Source organism: Moschus berezovskii, chromosome 19 (genome assembly GCF_049115385.1).
Source record: "Moschus berezovskii isolate FMDL1 chromosome 19, NW_MosBer_1.0, whole genome shotgun sequence".
NCBI lineage: Eukaryota > Metazoa > Chordata > Mammalia > Artiodactyla > Moschidae > Moschus > Moschus berezovskii.
Window position 1 is genome coordinate 65,657,446 of NC_142478.1, and position 26,571 is coordinate 65,684,016.

Here is a 26,571-nt window from a genome sequence, read left to right on the forward strand (position 1 = left end):
ACTGTATAATCATAAGGAATTTTATTTAGGTCATATCTGAATGGTCTAGTGGTTTTCCCTACTTTCTTCAATTTAATTCTGAATTTGGCAATAAGGAGTTTATGATCTGAGCCACAGTCAGCTCCTGGTCTTGTTTTTGCTAACTGTATAGAGCTTCTCCATATTTGGCTGCAAAGAATATAATCAATCTGATTTCGGTGTTGACCATCTGGTGATGTCCATGTGTAGAGTCTTCTCTTGTGTTGTTGGAAGAGGGTGTTTTCTATGACCAGTGCGTTGTCTTGGCAAAACTCTATTAGCCTTTGCCCTGCTTCATTTCGTGCTCCAAGGCCAAATTTACCTGTTACTCCAGGTGTTTCCTGACTTCCTACTTTTGCATTCCAGTCTCCTATAATGAAAAGGACATCTTTTTTGGGTTAGTTCTAAAAGGTCTTGTAGGTCTTCATAGAACCGTTCAACTTCGGCTTCTTCAGCGTTACTGGTTGGGGCATAGGCCTGGATTACTGTAATATTGAATGGTTTGCCTTGGAAACGAACAGAAATCATTCTGTCGTTTTTAAGATTGCATCCAAGTACTGCATTTCGGACTCTTTTGTTGACCACGATGGCTACTCCATTTCTTCTAAGGGATTCCTGCCCACAGTAGCAGATATAATGGTCATCTGAGTCAAATTCACCCATTCCAGTCCATTTTAATTCACTGATTCCTAGAATGTCTATGTTCACTCTTGCCATCTCCTGTTTGACCACTTCTAATTTGCCTTGATTCATGGACCTAACATTCCAGGTTCCTATGCAATATTGCTCTTTATAGCACCGGACCTTGGTTCTATCACCATCCACATGCACAACTGGGTTTTGGTTTTGCTTTTGCTCCATCCCTTCATTCCTTCTAGAGTTACTTCTCCACTGATCTCCAGTAGCATACTGGGCACCTACTGACCTGGGGAATTCCTCATTCAGTATCCTATCATTTTGCCCTTTGATACTGTTCATGGGGTTCTCAAGGCAAGTATACTGAAGTGGTTTGCCATTCCCCTCCCCAGTGGACCACATTCGGCTGTGGTCCATGTGATCAGATCGACTAGTTTCCTGTGATTATGATTTCAGTGTGTCTGCCCTCTGATGCCCCCTCGCAATACCTACCGTCTTATTTGGGTTTCTCTTACCTTGGGCGTGGGATATCTCTTCACAGCTGCTCCGAGAAAGCCCAGCCGCTGCACCTTACCTTGGATGAGGGGTATCTCCTCAAGGCCGCCCCTCCTGACCTTGAACGTGGAGTAGCTCCTCTCGCGCAGCCACTGCCTATTGGATGTGGGGTAGCTCCTCTCGGCTGCCGGCCCTGGCCTCAGGCATGGGGTAGCTCCTCACCGTCGCGCCTCTTTGCGTGGTCGGTTGTGCCGGGGCCGGCGTCTCTCGCGCCTAGGATGCCCCATATTTATTTCTGTGATGCTGTTTTTTTTTTGTGCTTTCAAACAGACCAACTTATCTTCTGTTAGGCATTTTTTGAAATTGTGTTGAAACTCTGAATTCAAGGCTTGCTCTGGCTTAGAAGTCACCGTATCTCTCTATTTCGGTACACTTGGTATACTTATTTCATATTGTTGTTGTTCAGTCTCTTAAGCTGTGTGTCCGTCTCTTTGTGGCCCCATGGACTGTAGCCTGCCAAGCTCCTCTGTCCATGGGATTTCCCAGGCAAGAATATCGGAGTGGGCTGCCATTTCCTTTACCAGGGGATCTTCCAGACCCAGGGATCGTAATTTGTGTTTCCTGCTTGGCAGGCAGATTCTTTACCACTGAGCCACCTGGAAAGCTCCATATTTATTTCATAGATCTCTTTTATACCACCGGATAAGTCTTATTTATAAACTTCACAGAGTCTAGCTCAATCATTATATGAGGCAAGTCCTCAGTAATATTTGTTGAAAGGAGAGTGAAAGAATGAATAAGTACATCTCAATGACAGATGACTTAAAAATAGCTCTCCCATCAATGTGAAAAACAGTATAACACTTCCTCAAAAAATTAAAAATAGGATTACCATATGATCTGGCAATTCCACTTCTGGATAATGCTCTAAAGAAATGAAAGCAGGAACTCGAAGAGATGTTTGCACACTCATGTCCATAGCAGAATTATTCACGATAGCTCAAAGGTGGAAGCAACCCATCTGTCAACTAATGAAGAAAGGGGTAAACAAAATGTGGCATACACAAACGATGCAATGTTATTTGGTCTTTGCTACCACATGGATGAACCTCGAGGACATAATGCTGAAGTGAAAGAAGGTGCTCACAAAAGAGACATACACTGTCTGACTCCACTTGTGTGAGTTACCTAGAATTGTCAAATTCATAGCGACAGAAGGTGCAGTGGCAGTTCCCAAGAGGCTGAGGAGAGAAGGGGATGGGGAGTTAGTTTTTAATGGCTACAGAGTTTCAGTTTTGCAATATGAAGAGAGTTCTGTGGTTGGATGGTAGTGATGGTTGCACAGTGCTATGATGTATTAAATGCTTTTGAACTATACACTTAAACATGGTCAAATGGTAATTTTTATGTTATGTGAATTTTACCAGAACTGGAAAAAAAAAACAACCTCTTTCATGCTGACTCATGACTTATGTTTTTAAACCTGAGCTGTCTCCACAAAACCAGTGTATCAGCTTCTGTATCTGTCTTCATGCAGTGCAGTGGTTTGTCTTGTTAACTTTCATTCTGTTTGAGACTATTATATAATAGTGGTATATCAGCTATATGGTAGAGTTGTGCAACACAAAACACACTTCAAAGTAAAGTCACAAACAATACTGTCACTACTAGCCAATTAAAAGGACCGACTTTCAATCAAGAAAATAAATACAGTATTCATGGTGGATAAATAAGGAAATTTTATATTGGGTTAACAACAACTTTAGCAATCTTAACAAACTTGCTTTTTTTTTTAAAGATCTGCAAGAAACATATGTACCAGCTGAATGCCGCTCAAGAAAATCGTTATAGGATTAGCAGTTTTCTGACCCACTTACTAAAAAAAAGCCGAATCACTCAATTGAGACCCCAGGGAAATGCAGATTTATACCTTTGACGTATTACTTGGTTTTTCTTCAATTAACTTAAATTCTGTAACCAGTTTTTGAGTCCTTGCCATCTTCTTTTATTTTAATTGGGTGATTTTATATGCCTTCTTGAATATAAGCCTTTGCAGATTCTTGATTTTTCTAAATGCAAATGTATACTGAAACCTGCATATGGCTTTCTTCTATGCAATTATTTTCTAAACCCATCAGGAGGCCTTCTTCTATCCCTGATCCTTTCCTTACTAGATTGGGGCTGGATGGGTGGAGTGCTCTTTGCTTCCAGATGGGAATTGGGGAAGATGGGGAAGAGGGTCTCTCTACCTGTGGCCATAGTGGTCCAGTAAATGAGAGGCACTTCCATTGTCACAGGCATGGAGCCATGATCAGCTGTTAGCTGTCACCTGGCCTTGACTAATGCTTTTCCAACCACAGGGAACAAGCTTTTTCCTCCTGTCAAGTACTCTAGCCCTTCTCTTCTGTCCAGTGTAGCTTTCTTTAAGAAGGTTTCTTTCAGTTGAGTGATCTCTTTTCCTTTTGAAGCCTACTGATATAATTCCTGACCAACATCTCCACAACTCACTCTCAAAACTGCTGTGTTTATGCTGATTACGTGCTTGTCTTATTTCCCTTTAAAGGCCAGACGTCCTCGGCCACAGCCAAATCCAAGGGCCTGATCGTGGAATTCTCTTTTTTCTGGCTTTCTTGTTTCTGGCAATAGCACCATCATTCGACTGCCCCAGTTAGTAACCTCAGAAGCATTTCTGCACCCACCTTTTTCCTCACGTGCACTCTCTAATCTCCAACCAGTCTCCAAATCCTAGCAGTTCTTTTTTGTTATTATTTTTTAAACTGTATTTATTTTTGGCTGTGCTGGGTTTCTACTGCTGTGTGGGCTTTTCTCTAGTTGTGGCAACCGTGGGTTACTCTCTAGCTGCAGTGCGCAGGCTTCTCATTGTGGTGGCTTCTCTTGTTACGGAGCATGGGCTCTAGGGCCCAGGCTCAACAGTAGTGGCACATGGGCTTAGTAGCTCTGCAGCATGTGGGGTCTTTCTTCACCAGGGATCGAACCCGTGTCTCCTGCATTGGCAAGTGGATTCTTTACCACTGAACCACCAGGGAAGCCCCCCTAACAGTTCTTTCTTTATAACCTCTCTGACTGCGTATTTCCCTATTTCTTTCATCCCTTTCATCTAGACTCTTCTAGCTGCATCTGAACTGTTCTCGCTGGTTCCCAGCTCCCACCATGAGCTCGTCCTTAATACCAGCACCAGGTGGGTCTTCCTAAGCTACAGCTTTATTCAGGACACTTCACAATTTTAAAATCACCAATAGCCCTCTGTTGTCTTGGGGTTAGCATTCAAGGCTACATAGGTGGAAAGACCACAGGTTTTATAAGCAATCTGACTCTGCTCACATACCAACTCTGCCCTTTACTAGTTTCAGGGCAAGACCCTGATCCTCTCAGAACCTGTTTCCACATCTATAAAATGGAGAATATAATACCCATCTGGAAAGGTGACTAAAGTTTAGGCAAGCTAACGTAAGCTAACCCTTTGGCTTCCCACAGTAGGCACTCAGTAAATGGCATCTTTCCTTCTTCTGCAAGTCAATGCGAGCCTGTCTTTACAACTTCATTCTCCCTCCTTGGTTCTTCTCCAGCACAACTTCCTGCCTCCTGTGTCTTTGGAGAAGCGGTTCTCTCTACTTGCCTTTCACCCTTGCCCATAGAGTCCCCTATGTCCTTTAAGGGCCAAAGTCATGAAGTGTTCTTTGATCAGTTTTGTCAAATACTGTCAGTGGGATGCCAAGGGGGAGGTCAGAGTGTGTCTCCACTGACACTGTTTAGAATTACCATCTCATAGTGATAATAAAAGGCATACAGGGACTTCCCTGGTAGTCCAGTGGCTAAGACTCCTCACTCCCAGAGCAGGGAACCAGGGTTAGATCCGTTGTCTGGGAACTGGATCCTACGTGCCACTACTAAAAGATCCCTCATGCTGCAACTAAGACTTGGCACAGCCACTTAAGTAAATAAATAAATATATAAAAGCACACAGACTTTTTTTTTGGCCTCACCACACAACATGCAGGATCTTAGTTCCCCAAAGAGGGGTTCGAACCAACGCTCCCTGCAGTGGAAGCACAGAATCCTAACCAGTGGATTACCAGGGAATTCCCTACACTCAGTTATTTTATGCATTTATTTATCAAGCACCCACACTGTGCCTACCATGTGCCAGGCACCACTTTAAGTGCTGTACATTTATGAAATCTTTTTAGTAACAAGCTGAGGGAAAAGGGGGAAGGGAGTCTGAGGTGGGGTTGAGGCCCCCGAGAGGACCCTCGGAGGGTGAAGGGAAACATGTGAAGGGGCTGCCAAGATAAGAACCCAGAAATGAAAGAGGCTAGGTAGGAGGTCCCAGGAAGGTGAGCTGGGGCACAGTGACAGGTAGCAGAGAAAGCTCACTCCTACACCAGGCAGGGCATGGCACCTGCTCAAAACTGATGCTACTGAGCATCAGCCACTAAATGTTTTTCCCTTAAGAATCAAGTTGAGAATCCCTAGAGGTACACAAACCACATTTTGCAAAATGTTGAGTCAGTTCATCTCCAAAAAATATAAAAAGCTTTTGGGTAACATTTTAGGAATTTTTGAGAATTTTATGTTCCCACTACTAGTTCATAAATAAAATATAAAACTTAAAAAAATGCATACACACTTATAATTGCTGAATGAAAATACCAAGTGTAGAACTGCTTTATCACATATTTTGCCAGCTCCTCATATTTCTTCCACACTTGACTTTTCAAAAACAAATTTTCTGGAATGTTTTGTCTTCTATACTTTCCAGTTTTTGCAGATCAGGAGGCTAATAAAAATAAATAACTTGAGGAAATTCGATGAGTGTTATCACATTTGGAAATATCAGGATTCCTAAGAAAGAATATTTCATGCTTTGCTCTTAGGGGTGTGGCAGCACTTTAATGTGGAAATCCATCCATGGCAGCTTAAGAAGGATCTTACCTAAGTTCACCAGAATATCCATGTACCAAAAGCAACAGTGATGCAAATATATTATAAAGAAATATAAAAATGATAAAAATGCAAGCCTTAGTAACCAAGAGCAATTCTCCATATATTTCAACCAAAACAAACATCACTACATTCAATGGAGAGGCAGATATAAAAATCCATTTTCTACTGTTAAGTCAAACATTAAAGAGATTTTATAAAAATGAAAAATAATGCCATTCCTCTTTGCTCATTTTTTAAATTTGGCAATTGCCTTGATGGGAGTAAAGTTTGGGTGAGAATGGATACACATATATGTATGGCAAGTCCCTTTGACTTTGTTCATGGGGTTCTCAAGGCAAGTATACTGAAGTGATTTGCCATTCCCTTCTCCAGTGGACCACATTCTGTCAGACCTCTCCACCATGACCCCTCTGTCTTGGGTGGCCCCACACAGCATGGCTTAGTTTCACTGAGTTAGACAGGGCTGTGGTCCATATGATCAGATCAACTAGTTTTTTGTGATTATGATTTCAGTATGCCCCCTCCCAATACCTACCGTCTTATTTGGGTTTCTCTTACCTTGGTCGTGGAATATCTCTTCACAGCTGCTCCAGCAAAGTGCAGCTGCTGTACCTTACCTTGTATGAGGGGTATCTCTTCAAGGCCGCCCCTCCTGACCTTGAATGTGGAGTAGCTCCTCTCGGCCCTCCTGTGCCCGCACAGCCACCGCCTTTGGTCGTGGGACAGCTCCTCTCGGCCGCCGCCCTGACCTTGGGTGTGGGGGTAGCTCCTGTCGGCCGCGCTTCTGCGCCTGGTCAGTTGCGTCGGGGCCGGCGTCTCTCGCGTCTGCGCCGCCGGGGCCGGCGTCTCTCGCGTCTGCGCCGCCGGGGCCGGCGTCTCTCGCGTCTGCGCCGCCGGGGCCGGCGACTCTCGCGTCTGCGCCGCCGGGGCCGGCGTCTCTCGCGTCTGCGCCGCTGGGGCTCAGATCATGAACTCCTTATTGCCAAATTTAGACTGAAATTGAAGAAAGAAGGGAAAACCACTAGATGATTCAGATATGACCTAAATCAAATCCCTTATGATTATACAGGGGAAGTAAGAAATAGATTTAAGGGACTAGATCTGATAGAATGCCTGATGAACTCTGGACGGAGGTTCGTGACATTGTACAGGAGACAGGGACCAAGACCATTCCCATGGAAAAGAAATGCAGAAAAGCAAAAAGGCTGTCTCATGAGGCCTTACAAATAGCTGTGAAAAGAAGAGAAGAGAAAAGCAAAGGAGAAAAGGAAAGATATAAGCATCTGAATACAGAGTTCCAAAGAATAGCCAGGAGAGATAAGAAAGCCTTCCTCAATGATCAATGCAAAGAAATAGAGGAAAACAACAGAATAGGAAAAACAAGAGATCTTTTCAAGAAAATTAGAGATATCAAGGGAACATTTCATGCAAAGATGGGCTCCATAAAGGACAGAAAAGGTATGGACCTAACAGAAGCAGAAGATATTAAGAAGAGGTGGCAAGAATACACAGAAGAACTGTACAAAAAAGATCTTCACGATGAAGATAATCACGATGGCGTGACCACTCACCTGGAACCAGACATCTTGGAATGTGAATTCAAGTGGGCCTTAGAGAGCATCACTACGAACAAAGCTAGTGGAGGAGATGGAATTCCAATTGAGCTATTTCAAATCCTGAAAGATGATGCTGTGAAAGTGCTGCACTCAATATGCCAGCAAATTTGGAAAACTCAGCAGTGGCCACAGGACTGGAAAAGGTCAGTCTTCATTCCAATCCCAAAGAAATGCAATGCCAAAGAATGCTCAAACTACCGCACAATTGCACTCATCTCACATGCTAGTCAAGTCATGCTCAAAATTCTCCAAGCCAGGCTTCAGCAATATGTGAACCGTGAACTTCCAGATGTTCGAGCAGGTTTTAGAAAAGGCAGAGGCACCAGAGATCAAATTGCCAACATCCGCCGGTTCATGGAGAAAGCAAGAGAGTTCCAGAAAAACATCTATTTCTGCTTCATTGACTATGCCAAGGCCTTTGACTGTGTGGATCACAATAAACTGTGGAACATTCTGAAAGAGATGGGAATCCCAGACCACCTGACCTGCCTCTTGAGAAACCTGTATGCAGGTCAGGAAGCAACAGTTAGAACTGGACATGGAACAACAGACTGGTTCCAAATAGGAAAAAGAGTACGTCAAGGTTGTATATTGTCACCCTGCTTATTTAACTTATATGCAGAGTACATCATGAGGAACGCTGGGCTGGAAGAAGCACAAGCTGGAATCAAGATTGCTGGGAGAAATATCAATAACCTCAGATATGCAGATGACACCACCCTTATGGCAGAAAGTGAAGAGGAACTCAAAGGCCTCTTGATGAAAGTGAAAGAGGAGAGTGAAAAGGTTGGCTGGAAGCTCAACATTCAGAAAATGAAGATCATGGCATCTGGTCCCATCACTTCATGGGAAATAGATGGGGAAACAGTGGAAACAGTGTCAGACTTTATTTTTTTGGGCTGCAAAATCACTGCGGATGCTGACTGCAGCTATGAAATTAAAAGACGCTTGCTCCTTGGAAGGAAAGTTATGACCAGCCTAGATAGCATATTAAAAAGCAGAGACATTACTTTGCCAACCAAGGTCCGTCTAGTCAAGGCTATGGTTTTTCCCATGGGCATGTATGGATGTGAGAGTTGGACTGTGAAGAAAGTTGATCGCCGAAGAATTGATGCTTTTGAACTGTGGTGCTGGAGAAGACTCTTGAGAGTCCCTTGGACTGCAAGGAGATCCAACCAGTCCATTCTAAAGGAGATCAATCCTGGGTGTTCATTGGAAGGACTGATGCTGAAGCTGAAACTGCATTACTTTGGCCACCTCATGCGACGAGTTGACTCACTGGAAAAGAGTCTGATGCTGGGAGGGATTGGGGGTGGGAGGAGACAGGGACGACAGAGAATGAGATGGCTGGATGGCATCACTGACTTGATGGACATGAGTTTGAGTGAACTCCGGGAGTCGGTGATGGACAGGGAGGCCTGGCGTGCTGTGATTCATGGGGTCGCAAAGAGTCGGACACAACTGAGCGACTGAACTGAACTGAAGTCCCTTTGCTCTTCACTTGAAACTATCACAACATTGTTTGTTAACTGGCTATACCCCAATACAAAATAAAAAGCTTAAAAAAAAAACTTGGGAATATATATCTTTTATTAACTATATTATGTTAACATTTAATAGGTTTATTATAAGTATTTAAGAATTAAAATTTTTCAGTTTTAATTTTACTACAGTAAATATCAATATCTAAACCAATATAAACTATAAGAGTGTAAAGAGGTACTGAGAGTGAAAAGGGTAAGAACCACTATTCTAAATAGTTCTCCAAACTTGGGCTGGTCTCCTTTGACTATTCACAGGAAGATAGTACTTTAGGGCCAGAATTGTAGTAGAAAATGATTGCTTCCCAGTCAGGTTAGGCAGGGGAACATTGTGAGGAAGTTTCTTCAGAAATGAGAGATAGCATTGTAAAAGTTCATTCTCACAGTAACAGGCAAGTCTAATAGAGTAGGACCACCGAGCTTAAGGAAGGTAAAGACCTGGGAGAGATAGGCTGCAAGTCTGCTTCAAGGAAAAGTAAATAGCTGAAACCCCTTTTGATTAGGATTTTGTTTGCTCTTGATATGTGTGACCCTAATCTATTTACAGGAGTAACTTCTTTCCTTATCAAAAAAGACAAAGGGGATTTGCAGTTGAGTCTCACCATGGAGCCACGATTTCTGCTCAAGGGGGCATAATAAAAAGTGCTAGAACAATGCATTGTTGGAATGATACCACTGTCAACTTTCAAAACTTGGTTCTAAGATGTGTGAACCCCTCTATTGTCTGTCTCCTTTTCAATTAACTAGAGAACAGAGTCATCCCGGAGGCTCAGGACCTTCAGGATTCACACCTTCAGTCGGAAGGTAAAAAGTGATGTATGGACCAGAGTTTTGTTTAGGCTTTGACTTTAATAAGGAGGAAAAAGCCATGAGAAACCAACCATTTGACTCATTTCAGCCAATTGGTGTCCTGAAATATTCCATCTCACTGTGATGAAAAGGATCAAACCGTGATCTAACTCAAAAGTGGATTGTTGTCCATAAGAAAAGGGAAAGAACAAGGACAAATTCTAGCCTCAGATGGGGTTGTTTCTGAAAACAGGAGACAGAGCATCACCAATGAGGTCAAAGCAAGAACTGACTGGAATCACCCATTAGGCTCTTCAGTCCTTGATCATTGAAGGAAGCTTTTCTGATAGAACCGTGGATACTGACCCAGGCCATCTTCGTCACACATTACTACTTATCTTCCTCAAGACTTGTATGTGAGGAAAGTATGTACGTGAACCCTGGAGTCAGCCTGCCTAGATCTGATTCTGTATCTCAGGGCCCAGTTTCCTTCTCTGTAAAATGAGAAGAGTGACAGTACTGACTTTTAAGATTCTTGTGAGGATTATCTAAAATAATGCCTATAAAGCACGAGACATGGCACACACTAAGTGACTAATGCTGCTGCTGCTGCTGCTAAGTCACTTCAGTCGTGTCCGACTCTGTGTGACCCCATAGACGGAAGCCCACCAGGCTCCCCCTTCCCTGAGATTCTCCAGGCAAGAACACTGGAGTGGGTTGCCATTTCCTTCTCCAAAGTGCCTAACAAACAGAAGCTATTAGGGAGGGTCTTTGCTTCTCATTCCCATTTGTGAGCATTTTTCCCCCGTTATTTCTCAACAGCACCCCTTTCTTTCGGGGCTGCTGATCTCCGAGGCTTCTACTTCCTTAAATCCCTGAGTCATCATCATTGAGATGCTGGATTTCTGAAGTAGTCCCTTCTGCTGCTTTCTAGGGCTCCCTCTCCTGACTGCTTAGCTCTCGCGGGGGCTCAGACCCACAGTCCGTGGCTGCAAGTCTCCGTCGAGCTTGACCACCCGTCTTGGAGAAACGTCCTCAGTCCCCTTTGGAGACCAACCACCTGACACCCATCGCACCCAGAGCAGCTCCCCAGCCCAGAATCCCGAGAGAGGTGGAGGGCGGGGCCCGGCCTTGAGATAAGAACGAGGCTGGGGGCGGGGCCGTGCTCCGAGGTGCGCGCGAGGCCACACCCCGAGGTGAGCGTGCCGGGGGCGGAGCCACACCGCGAGGTGGACGCGAGGCCGGGGGCGTGGCCGCGCTCAGGAGCCGCCCGGACCGTTACGGATGAGTCGGCCGTCTCCTCGGGCTGCGCACGCAGCCGCCCCCGGGCGTGAGGCAGCGCAGGGGTTAAGGCTGCCGGCGCCACCTGGGCGCCGCTGAGGAGACCCGCGAACCGGCGAATCGCGCGCGGGCGCGGCTAACAGGTGCCCGTGCGCGTCAGGCGCCGGCAAGGGGCGGGGAGAGGGGGCGCGGCCGGAAGCCCGGGGCGGGGCGCGGCGCGGCCGGCCCGGTGGACCTGGAGAGAGCTGAGGCAGGCAGGAAGGAGCTCGCCAGGCCGCGCGGTGCGCGATGTGGAGCCGCCGCCTCGGCGCCTGCAGCAGCCGCCGTCGCCGCCGCTGCTGCTGCTGGGGCTGCCGCCGAGCCGAGGGACATGGAGCGCGGCTGCAGAGAGCGGCCGCCGGCAGCAGCAGCGAGCGTCGCAGCGACAGCGGAGCGCAGCCCGCCCCGTGAGGCGCTGCCCGGCCGGCGGCGGCAGCGGGAGCAGCAGCAACAGGGTGGCTGAAAACCCGGCGGCGGCGGCTTTCCTCCCCGCACCCTCCCCTCCCGCTTCGCGTCCCCGCAGTCTTCCCTTCCTCAGCCTCCCCTTTGCCGCCCCCCCCGCCTCCTCCTCCCCGGCGCGCGCCGAGCAGCTGAGCCCGGGGGCGGGGGGAGGGGGCGCGTGCCGCCGGCGCGGGGGAGGGGCGGGCCGGCGCGCGCCGCGCCCAGGGCTCGCGGAGACCGGAGGGGCGCGTGCCGCGGCGTGAGGCGAGGCGCGGGGCGGCGCGGCGGGGCCCCTCCCCCCTGCAGCCTGGCGCGCGCCGGCCGGGCCGCACCGCTGCGGGCTCGGCGCGCGCGGGCCATGTCCGCCTTCTGCCTGGGCTTGGCCGGCCGCGCTTCAGCACCCGCCGAGCCGGACAGCGCCTGCTGCATGGAGCTGCCCGCCGCGGCCGCGGACGCAGTCGGGAATCCAGCCACCGCCACCGCCGCTGCCCTCATCTCCTTCCCCGGGGGCCCCGGGGAGTTGGAACTGGCGTTAGAGGAGGAGCTGGCGCTGCTGGCGGCTGGGGAACGGCCGTCCGAGCCCGGGGAGCATCCTCAGGCCGAGCCCGGGCCTCCAGCCGAGGCGGCCGGACTGCAGCCGCCGCCCGCCCAAGATCCCGAGCTGCTGTCAGTGATCCGGCAGAAGGAGAAGGATCTGGTCTTGGCGGCCCGACTGGGCAAGGCATTGCTCGAGAGGAATCAGGACATGAGCCGGCAGTACGAACAGATGCACAAGGAACTGACTGATAAGCTGGAGGTGAGGACGTCCCTCCTGGGATAGGTGGGAAGAGCGGGTGGGGGGAGCCCAGGTACCCGCTTGCCGGCCCTGGGTAGCTTCGGGAGCCAGGCACTCACTCACCTCACCCCACTCCTTTCTTGCTTATCCTGTCTTAACAGAAAACCACCTGGGAGGTGGGTAGGTGGGTAGCATGGAGGGTTTGGGGTTATCAGACGAGGGCATTCTTTGAACACACCTGGCTTTCCTACCCTGCTCACAGCAAATGGGTCCATGCGCGGCCGCAAACGCTGTGGGCCGTTCTATATATGTACTGTACACAGCATCTAAAATAGAGCTTACAGTATGACTTAATTTATACAGCACTGAGGTGATGTCTGCACACAGAGAAATTACAGAGTCGGGAAACATTTAAAATATGCTCCAGGTTTTCAGAGAGGTAGTTAATCGCTAATCAGGGTGTTAGCCTAAAGCTTTTTAGCTTTGGAGTTAAGGTCTTCCACATGCCCTTGTCTTCACTTCCCCGCAGCTCAGAATGATGGGAAACAAGTGCCCCTAAAGGAGCTTTATATAGCCTTCAAATACTCACAGATTAGGAAATATGGTTCCACTGCAGAAATCAGGTGAGCCTGGGCTCAACATGTGACAGTTGGTTGTGATTTGATTTGGACTTCAGTGTACATATGTATTTAAACAGTACTTTTGTTTCTGTTCGGGCTTCCCTGGTGGCTCAGTCGGTAAAGCATCTGCCTGCAGTACGGGAGACCTGGGTTCGATCCCTGAGTCGGGAAGATCCCCTGGAGAAGGAAATGGCAACCCACTCCAGTACTCTTGCCTTGAAAATTCCATGGACAGAGGAGCCTTGTAAGCTACAGTCCATGGGGTCGCAAAGAGTCGGACACGACTGAGCGACTTCACTTCACTTTGTTTCTGTTCTGGGTCTCACACATGCATTTGGATGGCCAAATGCAACTTGTGAGAACCATATAACTTTAACTATTGTTATAAATACCCCTTAAAATATCTGTAAGGTTTCTGCTAATTCTCTGGAGCAAAGTCTTTTTGCTTCTGTTTTCTTGCCCTTAACTAGAAAAGGGCCTTGAAACTGATACAGGTGGCCACCACTTCTAAAAAAATTTTTCGAGAGAGCCTTTTTTTCTTAAGTGAAGATGGGGAGGTGCATCTGTGGCAGTGGCGATGAGCTTACCTTTTTCTGTCTATGCATTTAATATTGTCTCCCAGTTTGGTGGCAGTGAGTTCTGTTTACTCCTGTTACAAGAGAATAGTACAGCCCTGAATAAGGTTTGAAATTGACCATTGTCTGGTTCCATATCACTGCTACTGGTCAAATGGTCAGAGTGTAGATTCAGAAACTTTTCTCTAGTAAGTATGTCTGTAGTCCAACAACATATCAAAAATAAATAAGAGAGGAAAAAAAGGAAACCAGTGAGTGCCCTGTGGTTCAGTTGGCTTGTTAACTAGGTCTGCCAGTCGATGAACTCCTGAGATACCTCTGTGAAAAGTGGTTTGTGAAACCTATATGTAGATTGCCAAAAAGCAACCCAATGAATTGAATTGTTTGATTTTCACTTGAAGTAGACATTTCAGACTAAAAGAGTGTCTTTTTTTGAAAAAGAGATTAGATTACAGACTCTAAATGGAAGTACTACTGCAGAGATGTATGCTTGTGATTTGAAATCCCTTCAGTGAGAGACTTGATTAAAGAGACAGCTGTCTTGAAAGAACATCATATCAGTTGGTTTGATGAGTGATAGTTTTCAAGGGTAATCCTGAATATGTAGTTAAACACATCCTGGGTTCTACTTGGAACCTTTATACATGTCTTCACCAAAGGAAAAAGATCTTCAAATTCTGTAACAAGGAAGGTTATATTGTAGAAGAATAAATTGCATTTGACTTTTTGCTATTGACTTGATAGACAATATTAAAATAGTTTAAAACTCTTATTAAATTATTTTAAAAAATCTTCACTCCTCTCAGGTCAGCATATGAACTCAAGTGTTAAAGGTTTATTTTTAATTTCTGGAAGTTGGTTGCACAACAGTACGAATGGACTTAGGGCTACTGAACTAACAGTACACTTAAAAATGGCTAAGGTGATAAATTTTATGTTATGTATGCTATGATCTAAGGCACTAACTTACATTTATACACTTTTTTCTTCAGAGATTTAATCTTTATTTAGTTTGTAAAAAATATATTTTTAAAGTCCAGGATTCTCTTTTTCCCCCATTCCAGGTGAGAGTGAATTCTCTCTCAATGCAGAGGTAGTCTCTTCCCTAGGTTACATTTTCTTCCCTCTTCCCTTGGCCAATTCTAATGATTCTAGCACTACTTTTTTTTTTTTAAGAGGCAAAACAAGTATGGTGGGACTTCCCTGGTGGCCCAGTGGTTAAGAATCTGTCTGCCAATGTAGGGGTCCAGGTTTGATGATGCTGGGAGGGATTGGGGGCAGGAGGAGAAGGGGACAACAGAGGATGAGATGGCTGGATGGCATCACTGACTCGATGCACATGAGTTTGGGTGAACTCCAGGAGTTGGTGATGGGGAGGCCTGGTGATTCATGGGGTCGCAAAGAGTCAGATATGACTGAGTGAACTGAACTGAACTGGGGAAGTTCCACATACTGTTCAATATGGCCCCCCCCAGAAAAGAATAAATGTTAAACTTTTTTGTTAAAAAAAGTAAGGTGAAAATGATTACATAATTGGGTAGTAGATTTAAGTAAGCAAATGCAGGTGTCCTTATTTGCATTTAGTGCTTGATCCACATAAATAGTATTTTTTTTCTTTGTATTTTTCAAAAACCATATCCTGGACTTAGGAGAATAATAGGCTTTTTTGGTTCGTGGCAGAAGTCCATTTCTGTAACAACCAATTTTAGGTGAGCTAATGATACTAACTTCTTCAGAGTTTTAAATAAACTGTTTTTAGGATGGTTTTAGATTTACAGAAAAATTGGAAAGATGGGACAGTGTTTCCATATGCCCTGCCCCCAGTACTTGCCATAATTAGTAAACCAATACTAATACATTATTATTAGCTATGAGGCTTTCTTGGTGGCTTAGATGTTGAAGACTCTGCCTGCAATGCAGGAACCCAGGTTCCATCCCTGGGTAGGGAAGATCCCCTGGAGAAGGAAATGGCTACCCAGCCCAGTATTCTTGCCTGGAGAATTCCATGGACACAGGAGCCTGGCAGGTTACAGTCCCTGGGCTTGCAAAGAGTCCAGCACGACTGAGCGACTAACACTTCAACTTTTTCATTTAGTTTAATTACATTTCTTTGGGCTTCTCCTGTGGCTCAGCTGGTAAAGAATCTGCCTGCAATGCGGGAGACGTGGGTTCAATCCCTGGGTTGGGAAGATCCCCTGGAGAAGGGAAAGGCTACCCACTCTAGTATTCTGGCCTAGAGAATTCCACGGACTGTATAGTCCATGGGGTCGCAAAGAGTCAGACACGACTTAGCGTGTAGATTTCTTTAGCCTTTGCCAAATGTCTTGTTCTGTTTCGTGATACCCTTACATTTAGTTTCTGTATCTTCTTAGTCTCTTTTTTCCTGTATCAATTTCTTAGACTTCTCTTGTTTTTGATGACCTTGACAGTTTTGACATTAACTTTTTTCTTTTTCTTATTGAGGTATAATTGACATACAGCATTATGTTAGTTTCAGGTGTAGATATTACCTTTTAAAGTATAATGTAACCCCAAGAAGCAGGGAGTAGCATGGACAGAGCCTGACCGCTACACTTTCTGATATTCTTCCTAGAGTTTACTGGTTAATTTAGCACTTCATTGAAAATGTAATTCTAGGAGAAACCTTTCTTTTCTCAGAATAGACAGAAGGCTAAGTTCTGTGTGTTCATTAATAGGAAAGTCTTGATTTTTTCCCCCAGAGTGTTGGGAAACCTGAATTAGGAATAAATGTAAGGACAGAATAGATTGATCAGCACCACTTGTCCTCAACTCTGCCTCACTCCTTGCACATGGATTAGATTGTTTTAGTCACTTAGTTGGGCTGTTCACTAACAGCTGTTTGCTGAATATTTTTAAGTCTCTCTGTTCTTTTAGAACACAAGCCTAATTTATCTGGCCTCTCAGTAATACTGTGATTACTGAGTTCTTGCTGTTGCCTTCTGCTCAGTCTTTTCCATTTTGGAAAAACTCAATAAAACCAAGTATCACAATTTTAGAATTGTAATTACCATTTACTTCTGCATCTCATCTTTCTGAAGTTTGTATAGTGACTAAAACATCCTCATTTTTGGAAGTTTGGCAAAATGAGGGAAGCATAGAACAAAATTTTCATGCTGAGAAGTACAAGTCCCTCTCTTGAGAGGGAAAATCTTTTTTTAGGCACATCTCAGATGTGAAATAATGAGACTGATTTTCTTGTGTAGCTGTACACTGCCCCTTAAGGCTTTCCAAAAGAGACATCCTAAAAACATTTGAAAGGCGAGAACTTGGATAGAATAAGAGTGTAGATTCACAAGGTGAAAAGATGTCTGAGTACGTTGAAGGAGAAGATGCAATTGCCCATCTTAACTTGTTGAAACAATTTCAGTGCTTGATAGTTAGCCTTTGGTGCATCAGGATTTCCAGTAGAACCTAAATAGATGAATGGGTAGATAGACAGATGCCTTCCTAGGCATCATCCCATTCTTTACTGAATCACAGTCTGGAATTAGTGTTTAGGTGGATATATTTTGAACAATTATACCAGAGATCTTCTGACAGCAAAAGTTGAGGACCATTGCTTTACTTCTCATATGCATCTCGTATACTCTGAGGTGTTTCCTTGGTTTTTTTGTACTTGCTATGCTTTTTTTATTGTTTGTTTTTTAAATCTATTTATTTATTTGGCTGCATCAGGCCTTAGTTGCAGCAAGTGGGATCTTTTGTTGTGTTGTGTTGCATGGGCTCTCTAGTTGTGGGACAGGTCAGTCAGTGTGTCATGGAGGCTTAGTTGCTCCGTTCTGAGGCATGTGGGATCTTAGTTCCTGGACCAGGGATTGAACCCACATCCACCTGTATTGCACGGTGGATTCTTAACCACTGGACCACCAGTGAAGTGCTCATACTATGCTTTTTAAGTAAGAAAATATCCTTGCCTCTGAAAAGAGGCGTTCGTATTTATCTTACAGAAACAAAAAGATGTTCTTATTTCCTTCAATCCCAAAAGAGTTCTTTTCTGTTGTTGCTCCTTCAAACCATCTGTACTTTTCCTGTATACCATTTGTCACACTGTACAACATAACACTTTTATCAACCTCTCACTAGAGTGGATATTCCATAAAGGGAAAGACCAAGTCTCTTTTGCTCAACATTATTTCAATGGCTAACCTATAACAGGCACTCAAGAATGAATGAATCAGAAATAAATATGCAAGGATCGTGGACCATGATTTAATAAAAGTAGGCCTGAACTTGCCTTAATGATTTTGAAATTCAGTGCTATATATAGCAGCAAATATTTATTGAGTTGTGATTTAGAGCATTAAACAGTCAAGTGAGGGAGACCCCAATCCCAGCTCTCCTATTTGCTAGAACAGACCTTAAGCTGGTTGCAGAATCTCTTCTGTTGCTTCATTTTAAGAAGATGTGGTTGATCTGGAGGATCTCTGAAGTCCTTTCTGTCTCTGAAAATTCTAAGTGTCTGGTATTATGCCAGGCATAACAGATGACAGCAAAAGAAGCTTTCTCAAGGGCTTGTTTTAAGTTGCTTAAATGTATATTTCACCAATTAATAGATGACTTACTAAATTTCGGGTGAGATCCTAAGTCTAGAACCCCCATGCCCAAGGACAGGAATAAACATAATAATATTAAGTATTTCAGTAGGAATGGCGTTCTCTTTGTGAATTTAGCCTTCCCTACTCTGGTGGGGTCGCGGAGAGTCGGACACGACTCAGCGACTGAACTGAACTGAACTCTGGCAGAAAGGGATATTTTTGCAGCTGTGAAATGGGCAACTTGTCCTACGTGGCAGAGTGTTTTGTTGTGCTGACTGACTAGGAAAAAGAAAAGTTAGAAGAGTGTGAAAAGAGAAAAAGAAATTAACGACTCTGGAATTAACAGTTTAAAAATCCTCTTCATTTTCACCCAGCACTTAGAACAAGAGAAACATGAACTAAGAAGACGATTTGAGAACCGAGAAGGCGAGTGGGAAGGGCGTGTGTCTGAGCTGGAGAGTGATGTGAAGCAGCTTCAGGATGAGTTGGAGAGGCAGCAGGTTCATCTACGGGAAGCAGATCGAGAGAAAACACGGGCCGTCCAGGAGTTATCAGAACAGAACCAAAGGTTATTGGACCAACTCAGCAGGGTGAGTCACGAGTTAAGAACTTATGGTATTAGAAAAAAAGAATTTATGGTATGAAATACTAAAAGTTGAACCAGAGCTTCTGTTTGATGTAAACATATATATGGTAAGAGTAGTTCCCGTTTTTGTTGCCTTTGGTATTGATACCAGTAAATCAAGTATTTTTCACCTCTAAGAATTTCGACTGGGGTGAACTAGGCGCCAGGAGCAAAGACCCTTGCTTGTCACCGGCCAACTGTGAGCTTTTGGCAATCATTTAACTTGGGAGTCTTCTCATTTTTAAAATCTAAGAGTTTGCTTACTGATTTGATGTTCCTTATAGCTCTGCAAGTCTGATTCTTTTACCTATAGGAAGTCTGTCACTGGTAAAATTATGTTAATGCATTTAGTTCAGATATTAAATGGTGCCATCTTTTTAAAGAAAATAAATTTGCTGTTTTTCTTTTCTTTTTTTAAAAATTAATTCATTTATTTTTGGCTTCCCTGGGTCTTGGTTGCTGTGCTTGGACTTTCTCTAGTTCCAGCGAGCAGGCTCTAGTCTCTCGCTGCAATGTGCAGGTTTCTCTTGTTGTGGAGCACAGGCTCTGGTTGCACAGGCTTCAGTAGTTGCAACCCATGGGCTCAGTAGTCATGACATTCGGGCTTAGTTGCTCCATGGCATGTGTGATCTCCTGGACCAGGGATTGAACCCGTGTACTCTGAATTGGCAGGTGGATTCTTAACCACTGGATCACCAGGGAGGTCCAAATGGTGCCATCTTCAAACTGAAAGTTTAGGGAAAATTTCTAGAGCAAATGATTTTCATTGTGAATGTACATTTCTTATTATTTAAATATGAAAGGAGGTATGTGTAGCTATATATGTAGAATGTGTTCTCTTTATTTCCACAATAAGTAGAAGTTCTTTACTTGTACCTTTATAGTGTGGTGTCATAGAAGTATTAATTAACCAAAGTCAAGATTGTAAAATCAATGCAAAGAAGGAGTATGAGAGCTGAGTAGGTGGAAATCTAACTTAAATTCGAGCACACCTTTTAACAAATGCAGGAGTGTTGTTAATGCCCTGGTCTCTAAAGCCACTTACTTTTGAAAATTTTAAGAGCTGGATTTACTTTTATACCTCGTGCCTTCTTATGTATTGAAGATAAAATGAGTTCAGTTACTCATTTTAGAGGAAAAAAGAACTTCTACTCTGATCACATCCCTAAGCACAGATGTTCTTAGGAGAGTACTGCCCTTGTCCACATGGTTAGCGTTTGGTGCTTAGGTCTCTGGGAAAGGCTCAGCTCGAGCAGAATGTGAAGTTATTTCACTAGGTTGTGTCTTAGTTGCTTCTCATGGGGACCTTGTGCTGTGCTTAGTTGCTCAGTCATGTCCAACTCTTCAAAACCCTGTGGGCTGTAGCCCACCAGGCTCCTCTGTCCATGGGGATTCTCCAGGCAAGAATACTGGAAGGTTGCCACGCCCTCCTCCAGGTGCATGGGGACCCTGAGATTGGTCTGAACCTCGTGCCTCACCAGGAAGTACAAAGTAAATGCTACCACTAGAGAAAGGGAGCAGAGAAGGCAGTGGCACCCCACTCCAGTACTCTTGCCTGGAAAAGCCCATGGATGGAGGAGCCTGGTGGGCTGCAGTCCATGGGGTCGCAAAGAGTCAGACATAACTGAGCAACTTCACTTTCACTTTTCACTTTCATGCGTTGGAGAAGGAAATGGCAACCCACTCCAGCATTCTTGCCTGGAGAATCCCAGGGACGGGGGAGCCTGGTGGGCTTCCGTCTATGGGGTCGCACAGAGTCGGACACGACTGAAGCGACTTAGCAGCAGCAGCAGCAGCAGAGACAGGGAGAGGAAGGAGGAGAGGTAACAGGAGGAGAGGATGGAACCAAGGGTGCTGGGGGATAGAGTGGGGAGGGGAGAGACCGAAGGAGAGAGATGCCAAAAGCTTGGGAAAGAGCTAGTCACAGGAGCTCTCAGAATGTATGTGAAGGTGAGAATTTAGGTGGTGGTGGAGCTGCCTGCAGGTTTCTCGCTGGGGAATCAGATCGCCATTTGATTGGCTGGAAAGGAAGGGATGGACAGTTCTTCAGGAAGTCATTACAGGGCCAGCTCAGGAGCCTTTTAGAGTCAGTTCTAAAACCTTTTTCAGCAACTGGGAAGGGAATCTCTATCCTTTTAGATTTTATAGATTTTTGAGACTTCATCCATCATTCATGAGAAAATTTTTTAAATTATTGATTTATGGCTGTGCTGGGTCTTCGTTGCTGCATGGTCTTTCTCTAGTTGCAGCGAGCGGGGTTCTCATTGTGGTGGCTTCTCTTGTGCGGGGTGTGGGCTCTAGGGTGTGCAGACTGTAGTCGTTATGGTGTGAGGACTTGGTTGCTCTGCAGCATGTGTGATCTTAGTTCTTGGACCAGAAATTGAACCGGTGTTCCCGGCATTGGCTGGGACCTCTGCACAACCAGGGAAGTCCTTTCATTAAAGATTGACCAGGTCGGCCTGTCCAGATTGATTTATGTGTTCAAACACATTTAATACTTATTCTGAATTAATGTTTCTTATGGAGACTTATGAAAGGAACACAACAAACCAGAACAATTTAAGAGGAAATTATTTATTGGGAGCTGAGTTCATGTTACAAAGTGACATGAGCAGAAGCCGCCTCAACTCTGCTTTTTGATCCGGTGAAAGATAGGTGGTGGGAGGTGGTGGGAGAAAGCAAGTTTTAACATAACATAGGAGGAGAGCCCTGAACTTAGAATTCGGACACGTGTTGAATCTTGACTCTGCTTCTTTACTGGGTGACCTTGTTTATGACTCCCTCTTCTTATCTTTGAAATGGGGGTAAAAAGTTGTACCTGATGCAAGTACTGTTGAAATAGAAATGAGATAATGTGTTTATGTTAAGCAGAATGTGAAGTTAAGAGTTTGTTTCAGTTCTGATGGTTATTTTACTAAGGTAGTATTTTTATAGTTGAGGTTCCTCTGCCTAATTTTTCTGTAGAAAATTCTGATAAGTGGTTCCCAGAAGAATATGGGAGGATAACATTTCCACTAGATCTAGATTCTTGTTATTTTCTCTGGCCTTGAATGTAGGCCCTTGGTGAGTTTTGTGGCTTTTTTCCTTTCTCTCTTTAAGCAGGCCAAGCCCCTTGGGTTTCCATCAGCAGCCAGTTTAGATTGCATTTTATTATCACTTTATTAACTGAATATTCAGGAACTAGAGGAGTGGAGTACTTTGAAGTGTGAATTAAGATTCTCTTAGGACAAGTTAACAACCAGCAAAAGTAGTAGAAGGCCATGCTTTTCTTACAGAGTGAATATGTTTTTATAAGCATGAAATGTATGATATCTAAAATGTGTTGATATTTCCATGATGCTTTTGTCCAGAGTATTTTTTTTAATTGAAGTATAGTTGATTTATCTGTCCAAAGTATTTTTAAATGTATTTCCTTTGCTGTCATGACCTCCATGGTTTTTTTTTTTTTTAATGTTTGTTTGTTGAGATAGGATTCATATACCATAATATTTACTTTTTAACAGTGTACAGTTTCACCATCACCACTATCTAATTATAGAACATCTCACACCTCTCAAAAAAGGAAGCCTGTGCCCATTAGCAGTCATTCTTCATTCCTCCTAACTCCAATCCCACACCCTGACACCTGAAAACCATTAATCTACTTTTTATCCCGATGGGTTTGTCTCTTCTAGACAATTCATGTAAGTCGAATCATACATATATGGCCTTCTGTGGCTTCCTTCCCTTAGGATAATGTTTCCAAGGCACACCCCTGTTGTAGTGTATATCAAAACCTCATTTTTATGGCTGAAGAATATTCCATTGCATGGATACAATACATTTTGTTTATCGATTAATTAATACATGGACATTTGGGTTTTTTCCACTTTTTGGCTTTTATAAATAAGGCTGCCATAAACATTCATATTCAGGTGTTTGTATGACCAAGATTCTTTTCATCTCTAAAATAGAAAGCTACGATATATATCTCATAAGCTTTCGGATCCACATTATGATAATGGAAGGGAAGGGAATTGTCCTAATTTTATAGCTGAGAAAAACTGGAGGGACCAAAAGATATGTGACTGACTTAAGGCTCTTCCAGTTCAAGACTGATGAGGATTCCTTTGCCTCAGTTTCAGATTTCTGAGGTAGCAATCAAGGTCACAGGCTTTGGAGCCCAGACAGCCCTGGGACCAGACACCAACTATGCTATTTACTAGCTGGGCGAGTATGGGAAAGTTTTTCCACTTTTTAAAATCTTAGTTTCGTCCTGTGTATAATGGAAACAATAGTATTATTACTATTATCTGATGTTGTTATGAGGACTGAATGAGTTAATGTATGGAAACTCTAACTATGATGTCTAGCATATAGTGAGTGCTCAATAAATGGTAACCATCATATCCTCATCATGAAGATGAGATTTCTGCATCTAGTCCAATGTTGATTCTCTAATTTGAGAGCATGGAAGAATCTGAAGTATCCCCAGAACTTATCAGCATGTTAAAACTGTTTTGTCTAGTAGTCAAATCTCTTTTCAAAACTATTTGTGTAAAATTGACCCTCCTGGGAGTTGAGTTAGGTTTATCCTGTAGCACCTGGTATTGATATTGCTGCATATATCCTGCGGATACCTTTGTTGTTGTTCAGTCACTAAGTCATGTCTGATTCTTTGTGACCCTTTCATGGACTGTAGCCCACCAGGCTCCTCTGTCCTGGGATTTCCCAGGCGAGAATACTAGAGTGGGTTGCCATTCCTTCTCCAGGGGATCTTCCCAATCCAGAGATTGAACCTGTGTCTCCTGCATTGCAGCCTTTGTTTCTTCTTTGTAGAAATGTCTAGTTAGGTCTGCTCCCCAGTTGGGTTGTTTGGTTTTTTGTCATTGAGTTGTATAAGCTATTTGTATATTTTGGAAATTAAGCCCCTGTTGGTCACATCATTTGCAAATATTTTCCCCCATTCTGTAGGCTGTCTTTCCATTTTGTTTATGGTATGTTTCCATTGCTGTGCAAATTTGTTTGTTTTTATTTCTGTTGCCTTGGGAGACTGACCTAAGAAAAACATTGCTACAATTTATGTGAGAGAATGTTTTGCCTATGATCTCTTGTAGGAGTTTTATGGTGTCATGTCTTATGTTTAGGTCTTTATTTTTATGTATGTTGATAGGATATGTTGTAACTTCAGTGATTTACTGGCAAGTGGCCAGCTTTCCCAACACCGCTTGCTGAAGAGACTGTTTTTTCCCATTCTATATTCTTGCCTTGTTTGTCGAAGATTAATTGACCGTAGGTACATGGGTTTATTTCTGGGCTGTACCACATCTTCTTTATCTATTCATCTGTTGATGGACATTTAAGCTGCTTCCATGTCTTGGCTATTGTGAATAAGGCTGCTGTGAACATAGAGGTACGTTATCTTTTTTAATTAAACAGTTTTGTCCAGATATATATCCAGGAGTGGGGTTGATAATTCCAGTTTTAAGGAACTTCTGCAATTGTTTTCCTTAGCAGCTGCACCAGTTTACATTCCTGCCAGTGGTGTCGAAGGTTCCCTTTTCTCCACACCTTCTCCAGCCTAGGAATGAATGGAAAGCGGGCTGATGTGACCATGGTGCCTTTGGCTTAGGAAGATGAGGTCAAACGGGCGTAGTCAGTGGCCAGATGACGTAGGCCCTTTCCTGCCATGATACACATTTGGGGTTTTATTCAGTGTGCTGCAAAGCCAGTGATCTGCTTTTGGCAAAGGAGCATCAAGACCTGATCAATAACTATTTTAAAATTTTTTTCTAGCTGCCATGGGAGAATGGATTATAGGGGCCAGCAGTGGAAGGCTAGAGGTCAGGGAAGAAGCCACTCTTCAGTGGAGAGTTGATGGTCACTTTGGTTATAGAGGTGATGAGAAGGGTTAGATGGGGTATATGTTCTGAAGGGAGAACCAACCAAGAGTTTTGAATGGATTGGGTGGATGTGAGAAAGGGAGTTAAGAAAAGAATCATAAAAAGTGACTCCTGGATTTTCATCTTGGGCTCCCTAGGGAATGGTGGCATCATTAACTTTAGAGACCAAAGGCTAGAGGAAAGGTTGGAATATAAAATCAAATAATTACTGTTGGACAAAGTTTGAGCTACCCTTTAAATATCCATGTTGGTTTCATATAAGTAGAACAGTGAGAATTCTGTTGTACTGAGGTGAAATACTGCGTTAAATTTCCCACAGTCATCTGAGCACTCTCAGTGCCTGAGGCTCTGTTTATAGTGCCTTCTGTTGATTGTCCCCAAGAATTTATTCAGAGTGACTGAAGACGGCTGGATGGCATCACCAACTCGATGGACATGAGTTTGAGTGAACTCCAGGAGTTGGTGATTGACAGGGAGGCCTGGCGTGCTGTGATTCATAGGGTCGCAGAGTCGGACACGACTGAGCAACTGAACTGAACTGAAGCTGTATTCAGATGAGTTCTCATTCCGTCTAGCCCTGAATTCTACCCTCTATGACCCCCCCTCTTCTTGTTTGTCCCCCACACTGTCAGCCGCTAGGAGAACCCCTCTGCTGAGTTGGTGTCTGTGGGATGACATGAGTAGGAGGAAGTTGGTGCAAACAGGTGCTTTGTCTGTCTTCTGCCTGTTCTAAGCTGTATTCCTCAGTCTGCCTCTAATGTCTTATCCACACACAAAGAAGGTAGGATGCACACTAGCTGGAGCTAATCTTCCTGAAAAGACTAATTTTCCCCTGAAGAGTAAACAGATCCCTGTTCTTTAAACAGCGCGTTTGGGATTAGCAGCTCTGCATCCGTGTACTTTTTGAAGCAAATTTCTCCCAGGTTTCTTTCTCAGGGTTAAAGGCTTTAAAATTATGACTGTTGTGGCTCTGGCTGGTGCCACACAACCATCCTTGTTTCTAGAACACTTTACAGTGAACAACAGCTGCTCATCAAAAGTAGTTTTAATTACCGAATGGGCTTTTGGGGGCAGGGGCCTGTATTTTACTTGTCTTCCCCTTAAAGTCTGTTTCATTTACCGGTTTTGTGTTGTAGAAAAAAAGACATGGCCGTTTTTAGTCAGCTAATCCTTGAAAGAAGTTTTGAAGACAAGATTATTTCCCAACCAGACAACAGTAATTCAGACTTCCAAAAGGACACATATGGAACCTCCTCGGATCTCATTACCACTCTGTGATGAAACTGATGGCAATTATTCTTTATTTGACAGATAAGAAAACTGATCATCAGAAATTCAGTGAATTGCTCAAAGCTTTAAAGTGGTTATGGATTAACTAGTGATGTTAAGATTGGTTTTTATAACTTTTCTAAGAGAGGTGGTCAATGAGAAACAAAAACCGCATGTGTTTTTCCATCTCACTGGCTTGTTTTTGTTGTTGTTGATATTTGCTGCATGTTGTTTTGGATGCCCCTTAACTTCAGAGTCACTGAGTAAAATGAATCCAGAGGTTTAGGGTCCACTTTCAGCAGCTTATATTTGTTTTATCAAGGAGGTGCTGTGAAGATTGAGAAGTTTTTGTTAAGAGGCTCACTTCAGCTAGAAGATAAAAGGGGTTTTTGCCTATAGGAGCTGTCTGTGAAGACAGCATTTTCAGCTTTTTCCAGATTGGTACTGT

The 26,571-nt window shown here is 44.0% G+C and overlaps 1 protein-coding gene across 2 annotated transcripts in view; it reads left to right on the plus strand.

The window, feature by feature from the left end:
* Positions 1–11,432: 11,432 nt before the first annotated feature.
* Positions 11,433–26,571, plus strand: part of BICDL1 (BICD family like cargo adaptor 1) — an 86,175-nt gene continuing 71,036 nt past the window's right edge. The window contains exons 1-2 of one of the 2 annotated variants that reach the window (XM_055405594.2): positions 11,433–12,617; positions 18,722–18,937. In XM_055405594.2, coding sequence (XP_055261569.2) covers positions 12,180–12,617; positions 18,722–18,937 — 654 coding nt within the window. In that variant the 5' untranslated portion in view covers positions 11,433–12,179. The remainder of the gene's footprint in view (positions 12,618–18,721; positions 18,938–26,571) is intronic. The other variant, XM_055405595.2, reaches the window with a different exon arrangement.